Raw genomic sequence first — 11,136 nt, 5'->3', positions numbered from 1 at the left:
TATTCACTTTTTGTTCAAACACACGAGTCAGCCGGCCTCAGTTTGAGATTAAACCACACAACCAGCAAAGTGATAAGACGGGTCTGAAGTGTCCTTTGACCGACCTCTGTGAATGAAAACCCATCGACTATTAAGCAATGTAGGGAGAGAGAGAGAGAGAGAGAGCACACTGCTGGGACAATGTTTCATAAACTCCTCTGTGGCCGGTCAACTTTGCTCTAGAAACATGTTGTACCCGAGCGAGGAGTTCAGGGAGGCTTTAAAGTAGCCTTCAACTGCACAATGTGTGCAGGAGGGCAATCAGGTACACGGAGGACCTTTCTGCCAATTGTTCTACGATTAAAATGTGGTGAAATGTTACAGATTTTAAAAAACTGCTGAACATCTTATTTTCAATCGCAGCAACATTCCAAGAAATAGATCTGTCTCAAGTTAAATCAGGCTCAGGCAGATCAGGATGTGAGCTCTCACTCAGCTCCCTCCGCGCAACCACCTTGCTAGTTTCCACAATAAACATTTGCCTTTAACCATTCACGTCTTGTTTTGACATACAATAATCAGAGATGGGGAGAATAATGTTTGGCAAATCACTCAGGAGTGACGAAACTATACTATAGAAGCAGCATTTCAATGGCACATCTATCTCGTGGCACACGATGGCGCATTATTTGCTTTTAGTAATAAGAAACAATATCAATATTAGTGATTCTGGTTCTGGTATGTATTAGTATCGGATCAAAAAACTAATTTGGTGGTTTTGCTCACCCCGCTTATTACAATCCCACTTGTGGTGGTTTGTGTGTCCACACAGCTGAAATTAATCTATTTATTTTCAATACAATTTTAAAGGCAAGAGGCAAGAGTTTATTTACTGTGATGGTTATCTCCAACATACCATAAATAACGCCACACCGGCTTTATCACACTGACCTGATGGCAAAAAGAGACATTATGCTGTCAGAGTGGAGTTATATATTTAAGACAAGGTTGCCATCTGGTGGTAAACGCTCCTCATCAGGACAGCCTGCAGCAGAGGTCAGTGCATGTTTTCACTGGCAGCCATGTTAGCTCCACAGTCATCATTGCAGAATACAGTATAGCAAACAAAACACATGTTAGTCTTTCTCAAGGTTCAAATATGAATTTCTCACATGGAAGAAAGAGAAATGATCCTTTAGCCTGAGTGTTGAAATCATTTATTTACACAGAAATACTGTCGGCTGGGGAATAAAATACACACGCACACAAAAAACAACAACCACAAAAGGTATTTTCACCTTTTAATGTGTGTAGCATGCATGGAACAATTTCACATATTTCTAATAGTTAGTTTGCTATTTCTGTTTTTATATGAAAGCTGTGCCTTGAGTTGTGATGCTGTCTTGGCAGCACAATCGCTGATTTCGAATCTCAATGGGACTACACAGGATAAGGGGATATATATTAAAAATGGCTACTGTATTATTTATTGTATTAAATTACATCTTTCATTACTATTTTTTTTTGCAAACAGCAATAAAAGCACAACAATTATAGAAATATCCTTAAAACCATGTAAAGTTGTGTTAACCTAACTTGCACTACAGTTCCCATGATGCCCCCGCAGCCAACCGCGTACGCGATGCTTTTGCACGCCTACTGCCGTCTTCGCAGATTTAGAAACAATGCAGCTAGGCTGAGTCGGTCGGCAAAAAGCCAGAGGTAAATCCAGATGATTTTTAGAGCTGCTAAATTTCCGGGCCGCTCCTGAACGTAACCACCGTTTATATTTGGCTTAAAGGAGACGCAACAAAGCGCACAAAATGGTTGTGCGCCGGGCCCGGGCGAATAAGTAGGTTTACTATAGCTTTAAGAACGCGAAAATAGGCTCTGCTTCTTTAAAATGATATCGGGTTATTACTGAATAGATAATTAAGAAAAGTTTTCAATTCTGATCAATAAATATATGCATTTTATTAGCGACGAATCCGAGGCATTCCGTGAAAATGCCCCACTGTTGGATAAAGGCCGCTCGCAATCATAACAAACGTCTTTGAATCAGATGTTGTCCGTTTTTCTTCAAATCGCGAGTAAGCCTGCTTGACTTTAAGCTGAAGTGAAAGTAGACCGAGGTGTCCTCACGGTGATGGAACCGGTGGGCGACCGAACGGGAGATGTAAATAAAGGTGACGAGCCGGCGGAGGGCAAGGCCGCAGAAGGGACCCCGGCCACCAGTTTGACTGTTACCCCGCGGAGGGGTCTCAGAGAGCGGGCAGCCTGCCGCTCGAGGTCCGGTGTCTCCGCCTCGCTCACGGACGTCAACGGAGCAGCGTCGAGCCCACATAGCTCTGGGCGAGTCCTGAGAGACCGGTCAACGCGGGCGGTACCGGCCTGGCTGAAGGACACCAAGAGCGACGACGAAGAAGATGGACCGAGCCCGGACGCCGGCGCGACTAAGCGGAGGAAAGTTTCCAACGCGAGGCGAAAGAAAACCCCCGACTCTGCGGGCTCCGCTGAGGCTGAAGGGGGGGTCGCAGGTGACAGCCTTCGCGACACAGAGTACGTTTTGAACTGAACAGTCGTAGCTAACAGACCCCATTTGTTTATAATGAGCAGGATTCGTGTGTTTGATGTCGGAGGGCTCCGTTCCTGTCAACAGCACGCCTTCAGCATAGCTCGTCCCCTTTCTGCAGCTCCGCATGGGGAGGGTGGAGTAAAACTCACCTGGCTTTACTAATTGGCACTTTTCATTTTTTTAATGCAACTCTAAAACTTTTTGTTTTTTAAATGCATCCCTGCATCAGAGGGACACATGAATGGTGGTACGTCAGGTCTCAGTGGTTTTTCTTCTTCCTTTCTTGCAGCTCTGAGGACCCAAAGAAAGCTGCCACAGATGCTCAAGGTAATCAAGAGTTGAAGCCTATTCTCTGTATGTGCGAGTGGCTTTATAACAGAGCTGCCTTGTGTGCGCGCGCGCGTGCGTGGCACGCCGTTTGTTTGACGGCGCGCTCTCCTTCTGCTCCCTCGCTCCAGCTCTCCCCCCCAGACGCCCCCCGGCCCAGAGCCGTGCCAAGCCCCCGTCTGGCAGGGCCGTCCGCGGCTGTGCCAGGCCCGTGTGTAAGACCGAACCCGGAATGGAGGGTCCAGCTGGTGAGCAACCTGTTGACGACGAGCCGCAGTGACTCAACACGTGGGGGCTCCTAGTACACGCGTCATACACGTACAGCTTGTTCGATCTTCATAAGCAAAGACCAGAGTGACGTCATCGCGTATTTTGCGTTAAAAGACCCGCAGTTTTTTTTGTACGCAGGCGCGCGGCCTATCGGACATTATTCCCACAAAAACTGAACATAAGCAAATAACTTAAGAAGTATAATTATGAATGTGCTATTGAGACGTCCCAGGATTTTAAAGAAAGACGGACAAATTATTTTTTAAATGCTTAAAAAAACAATTTTATTAAAGTTTGTGAATATTTGAGTTTACAGTTATTTTTTATAGTTCCTCCCTCGGCACCCGGAAGTTACATGTTTTGGTCTTTGGGTAACAGACTGCAATAACATGGCTCCTTGCAGTCGTGCCTTTACCAATTTTGCATCGTACGTACATCTAAAAGTGAAGTGTCTGAAAGTGCTTTTGTTGCCTCTCTCATACACATATGATGTCTCTCTTTCTCTGTTTGTCGTGCAGCAGCGGAAGGAGAGGTAAAGAATAAAGACAACTATGAAATGTGAGTGTGTGCGTGTGTGTGTGTGTGTGTGTGTGTGTGTGTGTGTGTGTGTACACACGTGTGTGTGTGTGTGTGTGTGTGTGTGTATATGTATATATATATATATATATATATATATATATATATTTTTTTTTTCCTTGGGTGCGACATACTGTGCACATTGTGAGCAATAAGGGTCCAGGCTCAGTAAGTTTGACAAAGATGGAGAACACGCAATGCCACTGATTGTTTTGTCAGTCGACCACTTCAGTTTTATTCAGTAGGTTTGTGGGCAAGTTTTATATTTGGTTGAAGTGACGCTTTAAAATGTGACATGTAGTATCACACTCCCGGTTTGGAGTTGTTGGATCTACAGGCAGTAAAGTAACGTATTGTTTTTGCACTTGTGCCGTCTCAAGTCTGAAGAAAGAGGATGGAGGCGAGGAGCCGGTCTTGAATGATGGAGAAGATCCTCCGTGTGGGGACGACCCGGACGACCTCAGCTACCAGCCGCTAAGTCAGAGGTACGCTGACCGCCGAGCATGTGCAGACAGACCGCAGGGACTTCTGTTTTTTTAAAGGGATTTTGTTGTTTTGCTCTCAGTGGCGCGGAGGAAGAAGAGGGTCTCAGCAGCGATGAAGACCTCCCCTTTACAGACGACCTAAATGACCAGAGCTACGACCCGAACGCTGAGCGGTGTGTGTGAGTGTGTGTGTGTCTGACAAAATTCGATGTAGACATCATGCTGTTTTTGGTTCTGTGACCAAACGCTTTTTTGCTTGCGTCTAATTCCTCCGTTATCTTTTAGGGAGGTCCCGAAACCAAAGCGCAGAGCTCCTCCGAGGCCGAAGGAGAGGAAAGAGAAAGAGAGGGCACCGAAGAAGGAGAAAGAGGTCGCCGAGATAAAGATAGAGGGCTCGGACAATGTGGAGAGTTTGGAGGAGGAAGTAAAGCTAGAGGAGGAACTGGTCGAGGACCCGGAGGGACCCAGGAAGTAAGTGTGACCAATGTACTTCTAAACCGTGCATCTGAATTAGACGTGTGGTGTGTGCGTGGCTGTTTGTGTGTTTTACAAAGCAAAACGCCTTAAGTTTCCACACCAACCTAATTTTGTATTTTTCCATCTGTGTAAGGAGAGGCCGGCGGAAAAAAGACGACAAAACCCCGCGGCTGCCAAAGAGGAGGTGAGGTCACAATCATTATCAGCTATTATAATTATTCATTTATTTTGACAGAACCACCCTGTCTATTATTTTAAAGCACGTTTCTGTTTAACGAAGTTTGTTTCTAACACGCATCGTACATGTTAGAACATATTTGCCACGGGAAAAGACCACGTACGAGTTTTGTGGGGGGGGGGGCATAACTCCTCCCCCAACATTGAAAAACAACAAAAAAATGTAGCCACGCGATTGAATAATTTTCTCCCCATCCGAGGAAGCACGGAGCTGAACCGGCAGTCAGCTGGCGTGCGTCCTCGAGGACTCTTAACATCAGTTAATTTCCGCTTCACCCAGACATTAAGTATTTGGTCTGCGGCGTTGCAATGACACGTGCTTCGCCCCACACAGGAAGAAGCCGCCGGTGCAGTACGTGCGCTGTGAAATGGAAGGATGTGGGACGGTCCTGGCTCATCCTCGCTACCTGCAGGTCTGTTTGACGTCACTCGAACACACGCGGCAGTTTTCGATTTGCAGACACATAAACTATAGAGGAGGTAGAGCTTCTACTGAGGGCTTATTCTCATTGTAGATTAATCTGTCGATTGTTCTGTTAATTAATTAGTAGTGCGGTCCATAAGATTTTAGAAAACAGAGACATACAGTATGTCCGTCACAGTTTCCTAGGTGGCTTCTCCAAATTGCAGGATGATCAATTAGGGAAATATCAGTACCTGAGAAGATCTCAACATCAATTCAGATAAAATGTTCAATACAGACGAAATGATGCTGTGTGTGTGTGTGTGTGTGTGTGTGTGTATACTAGCTCCTCCATCCTGCTGTTAATGATCTGTTTATTTTTGTTCTGCACACCAGCACCACATAAAGTACCAGCACTTGCTCAAGAAGAAATACGTCTGCCCCCACCCTTCCTGCGGACGGCTTTTCCGACTACAGAAGCAGCTGCTGCGCCATGCAAAGCACCACACAGGTAGACCCCCAGCGGCAACGTAACGCACGGCTTCCATCTGCGTCTGAGCATTTCCTGCTATTGCTGATGATGCATTTCAAGGGAGAATGTGGCTGTATTTCACTCTTGTTGTTGCTTCCAGACCAGAGGGACTACATCTGTGAGTTCTGTGCCCGTGCCTTCAAGAGCTCCCACAACCTGGCTGTGCACCGCATGATCCACACCGGAGAGAAGCCCCTGCAGTGAGTACTTCTGCTCACTTGCGTTCTTAGCTTTTCTACAAAATGAGCAACATGTGCGGTTTTCTCTGGATCTTTCCCCGTAGGTGTGAGATCTGTGGCTTCACGTGTCGCCAGAAGGCGTCCCTCAACTGGCACATGAAGAAGCACGACGCCGACGCCACCTACCAGTTCGCCTGCTCAATCTGTGGCAAGAAGTTTGAGAAGAAAGACTGCGTGGTGGCCCACAAGGCCAAGAGTCACCCCGAGGTGCTAATTGCCGAGGCTCTGGCAGCAAACGCCGGCGCCCTCATCACGACCCCTGTCTCCCTGCTGGAGCTGCAGGGAAACCCCATGCAAGCGGAGGTCGCCGGCCTGGACGTGAGACAACTGGGACAGGGCGGGCAGGTGGACCAGCTGAGCCACGAAGGGCAGGTGGCTCAGCTGGGTCACGTGGCCCAACAGGTGGTTCTGCTGGGACAGGACCAAAGCCTCCATACCATGCAGATGCCTGTGACAATTGCCTTGTCCCCGCCTTCACCGACCGACAACCATCAGCAGACCCATCTACAGCTCCAGATGCCCGTCCAGTTCGTGCAGGCTGCTCAGCAGCCCCAAATCCAACAGCTGACCCTCCACTCCAGCCAGGTGGTGACCCAGCATCAACCCCAGCTGCACCCTCTGCAGTCGTACTCCTCCCAGCAGCAGACGCAAATCCTTCAAATGACCTTCCAGCCGGTCAGCCAGTCTCAAACCCACATTCAGCAGATCCCCATTCTCTCGACCCCTCAGCAGCTCCACACCCTCCAAACAGCTACCATGAGCTCCCCTCTCCTGTCCTCATCCCAGGACCCGGCCTCCACGAATGGGGACAGCTTCATTCTGGACAATGCAGTGCTCTCGTCGTCCCCTCCGTCGGGCAGCTCCCTTGCGCAGACGGGAGTAATGGGGCCGGACGGCGCGGTCTGGGAGCAGGCGGGACACGGCGGGGTTCTGTCGGACAGCGTCGAGAGGCTGGCGCTGCAGCAGCAGCCCCTCATGTGAAAGATAAGACGACCTGATAAACTGCATTGCTATGTTAGAGGTAACCCTAAGGTCACACATATTACGTACCGTTCACTCATAGTCCTATTTGGTAGCTTTTTAGAATATCTGTATCAGGGAATGATGTATATGTGTCTGTGTGTGTAAGCTGTTGCCTTTGTACATACGTCCTGTAAACTGAACTAGCCGTGTGTGTGTGTGTGTGTGAGTGAGAGTGATATCATGAATCAACACACAACATACATTTTAGGAAGCTATCATCTCCTCCACACTTGTGGGGTGAGAAAGTTCTGTTTCAATGAACTGGCAGCTATTTTAATTTGTTCAGTTTATGTCCAGGTCTACTGTAAAGCCTTTATTTGGTGAGATTAAAGGAATAACAAACGACTATCTTCAGAGAAACATTTCAAAACCTGAAAAGAAAATAAGACACACACACACAAAAAGTTGTTTTACAGCTCTGTAAAAAGTCACAATATGCATATTTTAGCCATCTCGGCAGTCCCATGAAACCGGTTTCTCGGCTAGTGGCCAACGTTGAAGGTGTAATGACCCACTTAATGTGTATACTACTCACAAAAGGTCCTTGGCCGTTATAGGCAGCCAAACGGTGACCGTGGATGCTTTGTAGATCACACGCACACGCACGAGAACCCACAACATAACGGCAAGCAGTCACAGAAATTACACTTTAAAAAGGGTAATGTGATTGGACGGGCAACACTATATGTAGAAAAGCCCGGGGGGAAACATGTCAATACTAAACCTGCACCTCTTCTGGCTTGTGATTTTTAGGATGTGTGGTAGAGCAAAACACAAAAGGAAAAAAAAAACTGTTCATTTATAAAGATGAAAATAAACGTCTTAACATTTGTCCAAAGTTGTATTTACTGACGGTAATTAACACAAACCCGAGCAGCCCCACAAAATGTCCTAAACTGGGACAAACCTAGATTTAGCTGGAGGAACCCAAATTGAAGTTGTTTTTAAAGTGTCTACCGAATGTAATGTAACAGTGTCATTAACTGGTCTGATAAATGGAGAGTGCACAATTTCAACTACACACAGAGAGAGAGAACATTCCAGTACTATTGCTTTAACCACAGTATAGTATAGGAGCTGAGGAAACATCAGGACATATTGATCTGCTCTCTGCCCCTCTGCGTGGCGTACTGCTTCATAGCTCGTTTAGGAGGAATCAAGGTGTTACTCAGTCCGACCTTCCTCCTCTTCACCTGCTGCCCTCCTGACTCCTCCCCCTCCTCTTTTTTCTGCCGGGGGTTCTTGGATCCTCTGCCACGAGAGCCCCCCGCGCGGGACTCGGCCTGACCTGACCCCGGCGTTTCCTCGCCCGCAGACGCGTGACCGTCGGCGAGAGTCTGGAGGTCGCTGTCGTGAGCGAACTTGCATTTGATCCCGAACCTGCAGCGGCCGTTCTTCCTGTACGACACGCACACCTTCCTGCCGCCGATCTGCGAGGGCTTGGGCTGCATCGTGAGGGGGACGTGTTTCTGCAAGGCGCTCAGCTTCTGGTCCGCCTGCGCCTTGAAAGGGTTGGCGAACACGCCGCTGTCCGAGGAGGTGTTCAGTGCGGGAGGAGGTAGCTTGTGACAGGCAAGGGATCCCGGAGGAGGGGCCGGCCGGTGGGCCGTGGAAGACGCCGGCTTTCGGGGGTGCGGTGGCGATGAGGAGGGCTCCGGATCCCCGTCCTCTGGTTCGGATTCGCTGGACGCTGAACCAGACTCCAGCAAAAAGTTGCGGGTCTTTTTGACAGCCGATGCCTCGCCACCCAGCTCCCTGAAGGAATTTAACAGATACAAAATAAAATACAAAATGTGAGATAAAAAATGTGCAGAGAGAGGGACTGATAAGTTAACAGCCTATGCTAGCTAGCGTACTAGCAGTCACACGTATCTGACCATCTGTTTTTTGCTAGGTGTGTTTTCTTTTCTTTCTTAAAGTGAATACTTACCCAACATGCTCTCCGTCTCCGTCGCTGTCGGACTCCGAGGACACCCCGTAGCCAACCAGAGAGTTCATGGTTTAACCACCCGAAGCTAAGATAGCTAGCTGGTTAGCTTGGTCTCAGTATTAAAGCCCACTAATGCTGCTCCTTTGGTTCGCTAGAATCTCACAGTAAACGGTGGAATGCATTAAAATAATAATAATAACGCCAATAAGACAACTTAATCGCTCCCATTTCCTCTTTTAAATGAGCCAAACGTCAAATGTGGAGGTCTAACGTTAGCTGCTGCGATTTAGCCGCTGCTCTGTTTACATTCTATCCGCCTACAGTGACGCCTGCAGTACAGGCGTGGTAGTGCACCCTTAAACACTAACCAGGAACTAATGGTAACGGAAATTCACTTTATTTGACATATTCACGTATGTAATGTCGTGTGGTATAACCCTCACACATGTATTCTTTTTGTAATGCATTGCGGAATATGTTTTTAAGTGTTTTTTTGAATAACTTAATTTCTTATGTTTTTTTTAAATCATTTTAATTGTAAATTTGCCTCTACAGTCTGTAGGAGACAACAGCATACCACATCATCTATACTAGGAGCCTCAATGTTACATTTGGTATTGTGTATTTTCCAATATCCAGACTTGGCTGTTAAATAACTCAACTACGGAGGTTACAATTAAAGCAGGAACTTTTGACCAGTTACTTTGACATTTCACATATGAACCGGCGTTATTGTAATTTGTTTTGTGAACACCACGTCAGTCCCCAAGTAAACATTATTTTAACTTCACATTAATATTTGTGTGTGTGTGTGTGTGTTTGGATGGTTAAAGTCTTTTTAGATTAATCCACTAAATCGTCACCTATTGGAATGAATTCATGAACTCTGTAATTCACAAATTGTTGACACAATCCAAATGGACATTAGCCAGTTGTCTTGTCAAACACTGGTATTAATAGCCAACATTTATGACATCTACATTCCATTCCTCTGGACTCACTGACCAGGCTTCCTGGCAGTCTAAAGGGAACAAACCCAGTAATATCATTGGTTGCACCTGTTGCCTTTTTGCTATGACAATTCAATTATTATCATTACTATCTATGAGAGGGTCTCCAATATGCAGATATGTAGACTACATATATTCCAAATTAAAGTCGGCCTCTTATCTTTACTGTATTGCCCATTAACACCAAGATAGTATTTTGATGAAGAGAACACATCAATCAGATTCTCCCCCCCCCCCCACCACCACCAACAGACAGTGCTGGGGGGGACAAAAATACACTTTTTCACTTTTAAGTCATTGATGCCTGTGTTTTATGTTTTTTATTTATTTTTAAATGTCTTGTTTTAAATTAGAATGTCCTGTCTTAAATGTTTTTATACATGTTTATACCTGTTACTGCTGTACTGACTGATGAGTCGCCAACTTAATTTCGTTGAATTTTTTTACAATGACAATAAACATCCTTACCGTGATGGTACGATTTTTACATTTTTTATAGCAATACCACATTATTAAACAAAGGTCAATAACAAGTACACGTTCTGCATTTAAAATATTACTTACAGTATCAAACACAGTTGTTTACACTGGCTCCTGTCTATGTTGTAATAGTGATGCAGACCAAAGCAGTACTTTAGTGTTGAATCTACAACAATCATACTTTACAGACTGATACCAAGGATGCTCAAGTTAAAAAGGAGGCCTTTATTTCCAATGTTTCCGGAGTATACTTTAGTTGTAGTCCAGGCAGCATCCTTCCAGTACATCGGATAAGCTCCTCATGAATATTCATGAGTCGAGGAGCCCCGCCCCTCTCCGCCCCCGCTTGTCCCGTTAAATTCCTCTGGCCTGGCATCAAGTTCCCGGAGGAGAGGAGAGGGGAGGGGAGGGCTGTCCTCCACACTGTAACATAAGTACCGGAGCAGCGGACGGACACGGACTGGGACGAGAAGAGACGCGGGGGCTCTGGAGGGACGAGGGGAACCATGACCGGCAACCGGGGCGGACAATAACAGGATGGCGTGTCGCTTCGTCCGATACGAGTGCGTTTCCCAGTGCGTTCCCCCGGTAGA

At 46.6% G+C, this 11,136-nt stretch overlaps 2 protein-coding genes across 3 annotated transcripts; one reads left to right on the top strand and one right to left on the bottom strand.

The window, feature by feature from the left end:
* The first annotated feature begins 1,631 nt into the window (after positions 1–1,631).
* si:ch211-113e8.10 (E3 ubiquitin-protein ligase ZFP91) lies at positions 1,632–7,471 on the top strand. 2 transcript variants are annotated; one of them, XM_034533561.1, is made up of 12 exons: positions 1,632–2,538; positions 2,844–2,881; positions 3,013–3,129; positions 3,670–3,709; positions 4,108–4,212; positions 4,293–4,385; positions 4,498–4,683; positions 4,823–4,873; positions 5,261–5,339; positions 5,726–5,840; positions 5,962–6,061; positions 6,145–7,471. In XM_034533561.1, exons 1-12 carry the CDS (start codon positions 2,126–2,128, stop codon positions 7,079–7,081), a joined length of 2,274 nt encoding a protein of 757 aa, XP_034389452.1. In that variant the 5' UTR covers positions 1,632–2,125; the 3' UTR covers positions 7,082–7,471. The 2 variants fall into 2 exon arrangements, with proteins under 2 accessions (XP_034389452.1, XP_034389444.1); XM_034533553.1 differs by having other exon boundaries at positions 4,293–4,391.
* On the bottom strand, positions 7,422–9,392 carry si:ch211-113e8.11. Its single transcript, XM_034533574.1, has 2 exons — positions 9,054–9,392; positions 7,422–8,878 (listed from the first exon to the last, which is right to left on the bottom strand). Exons 1-2 carry the CDS (start codon positions 9,119–9,121, stop codon positions 8,212–8,214), a joined length of 735 nt encoding a protein of 244 aa, XP_034389465.1. The 5' UTR covers positions 9,122–9,392; the 3' UTR covers positions 7,422–8,211.
* Positions 9,393–11,136: the final 1,744 nt, after the last annotated feature.

Source organism: Cyclopterus lumpus, chromosome 1 (genome assembly GCF_009769545.1).
Source record: "Cyclopterus lumpus isolate fCycLum1 chromosome 1, fCycLum1.pri, whole genome shotgun sequence".
Taxonomy (NCBI): Eukaryota; Metazoa; Chordata; class Actinopteri; order Perciformes; family Cyclopteridae; genus Cyclopterus; species Cyclopterus lumpus.
This window is presented reverse-complemented; position numbering and strand designations above follow the sequence as displayed.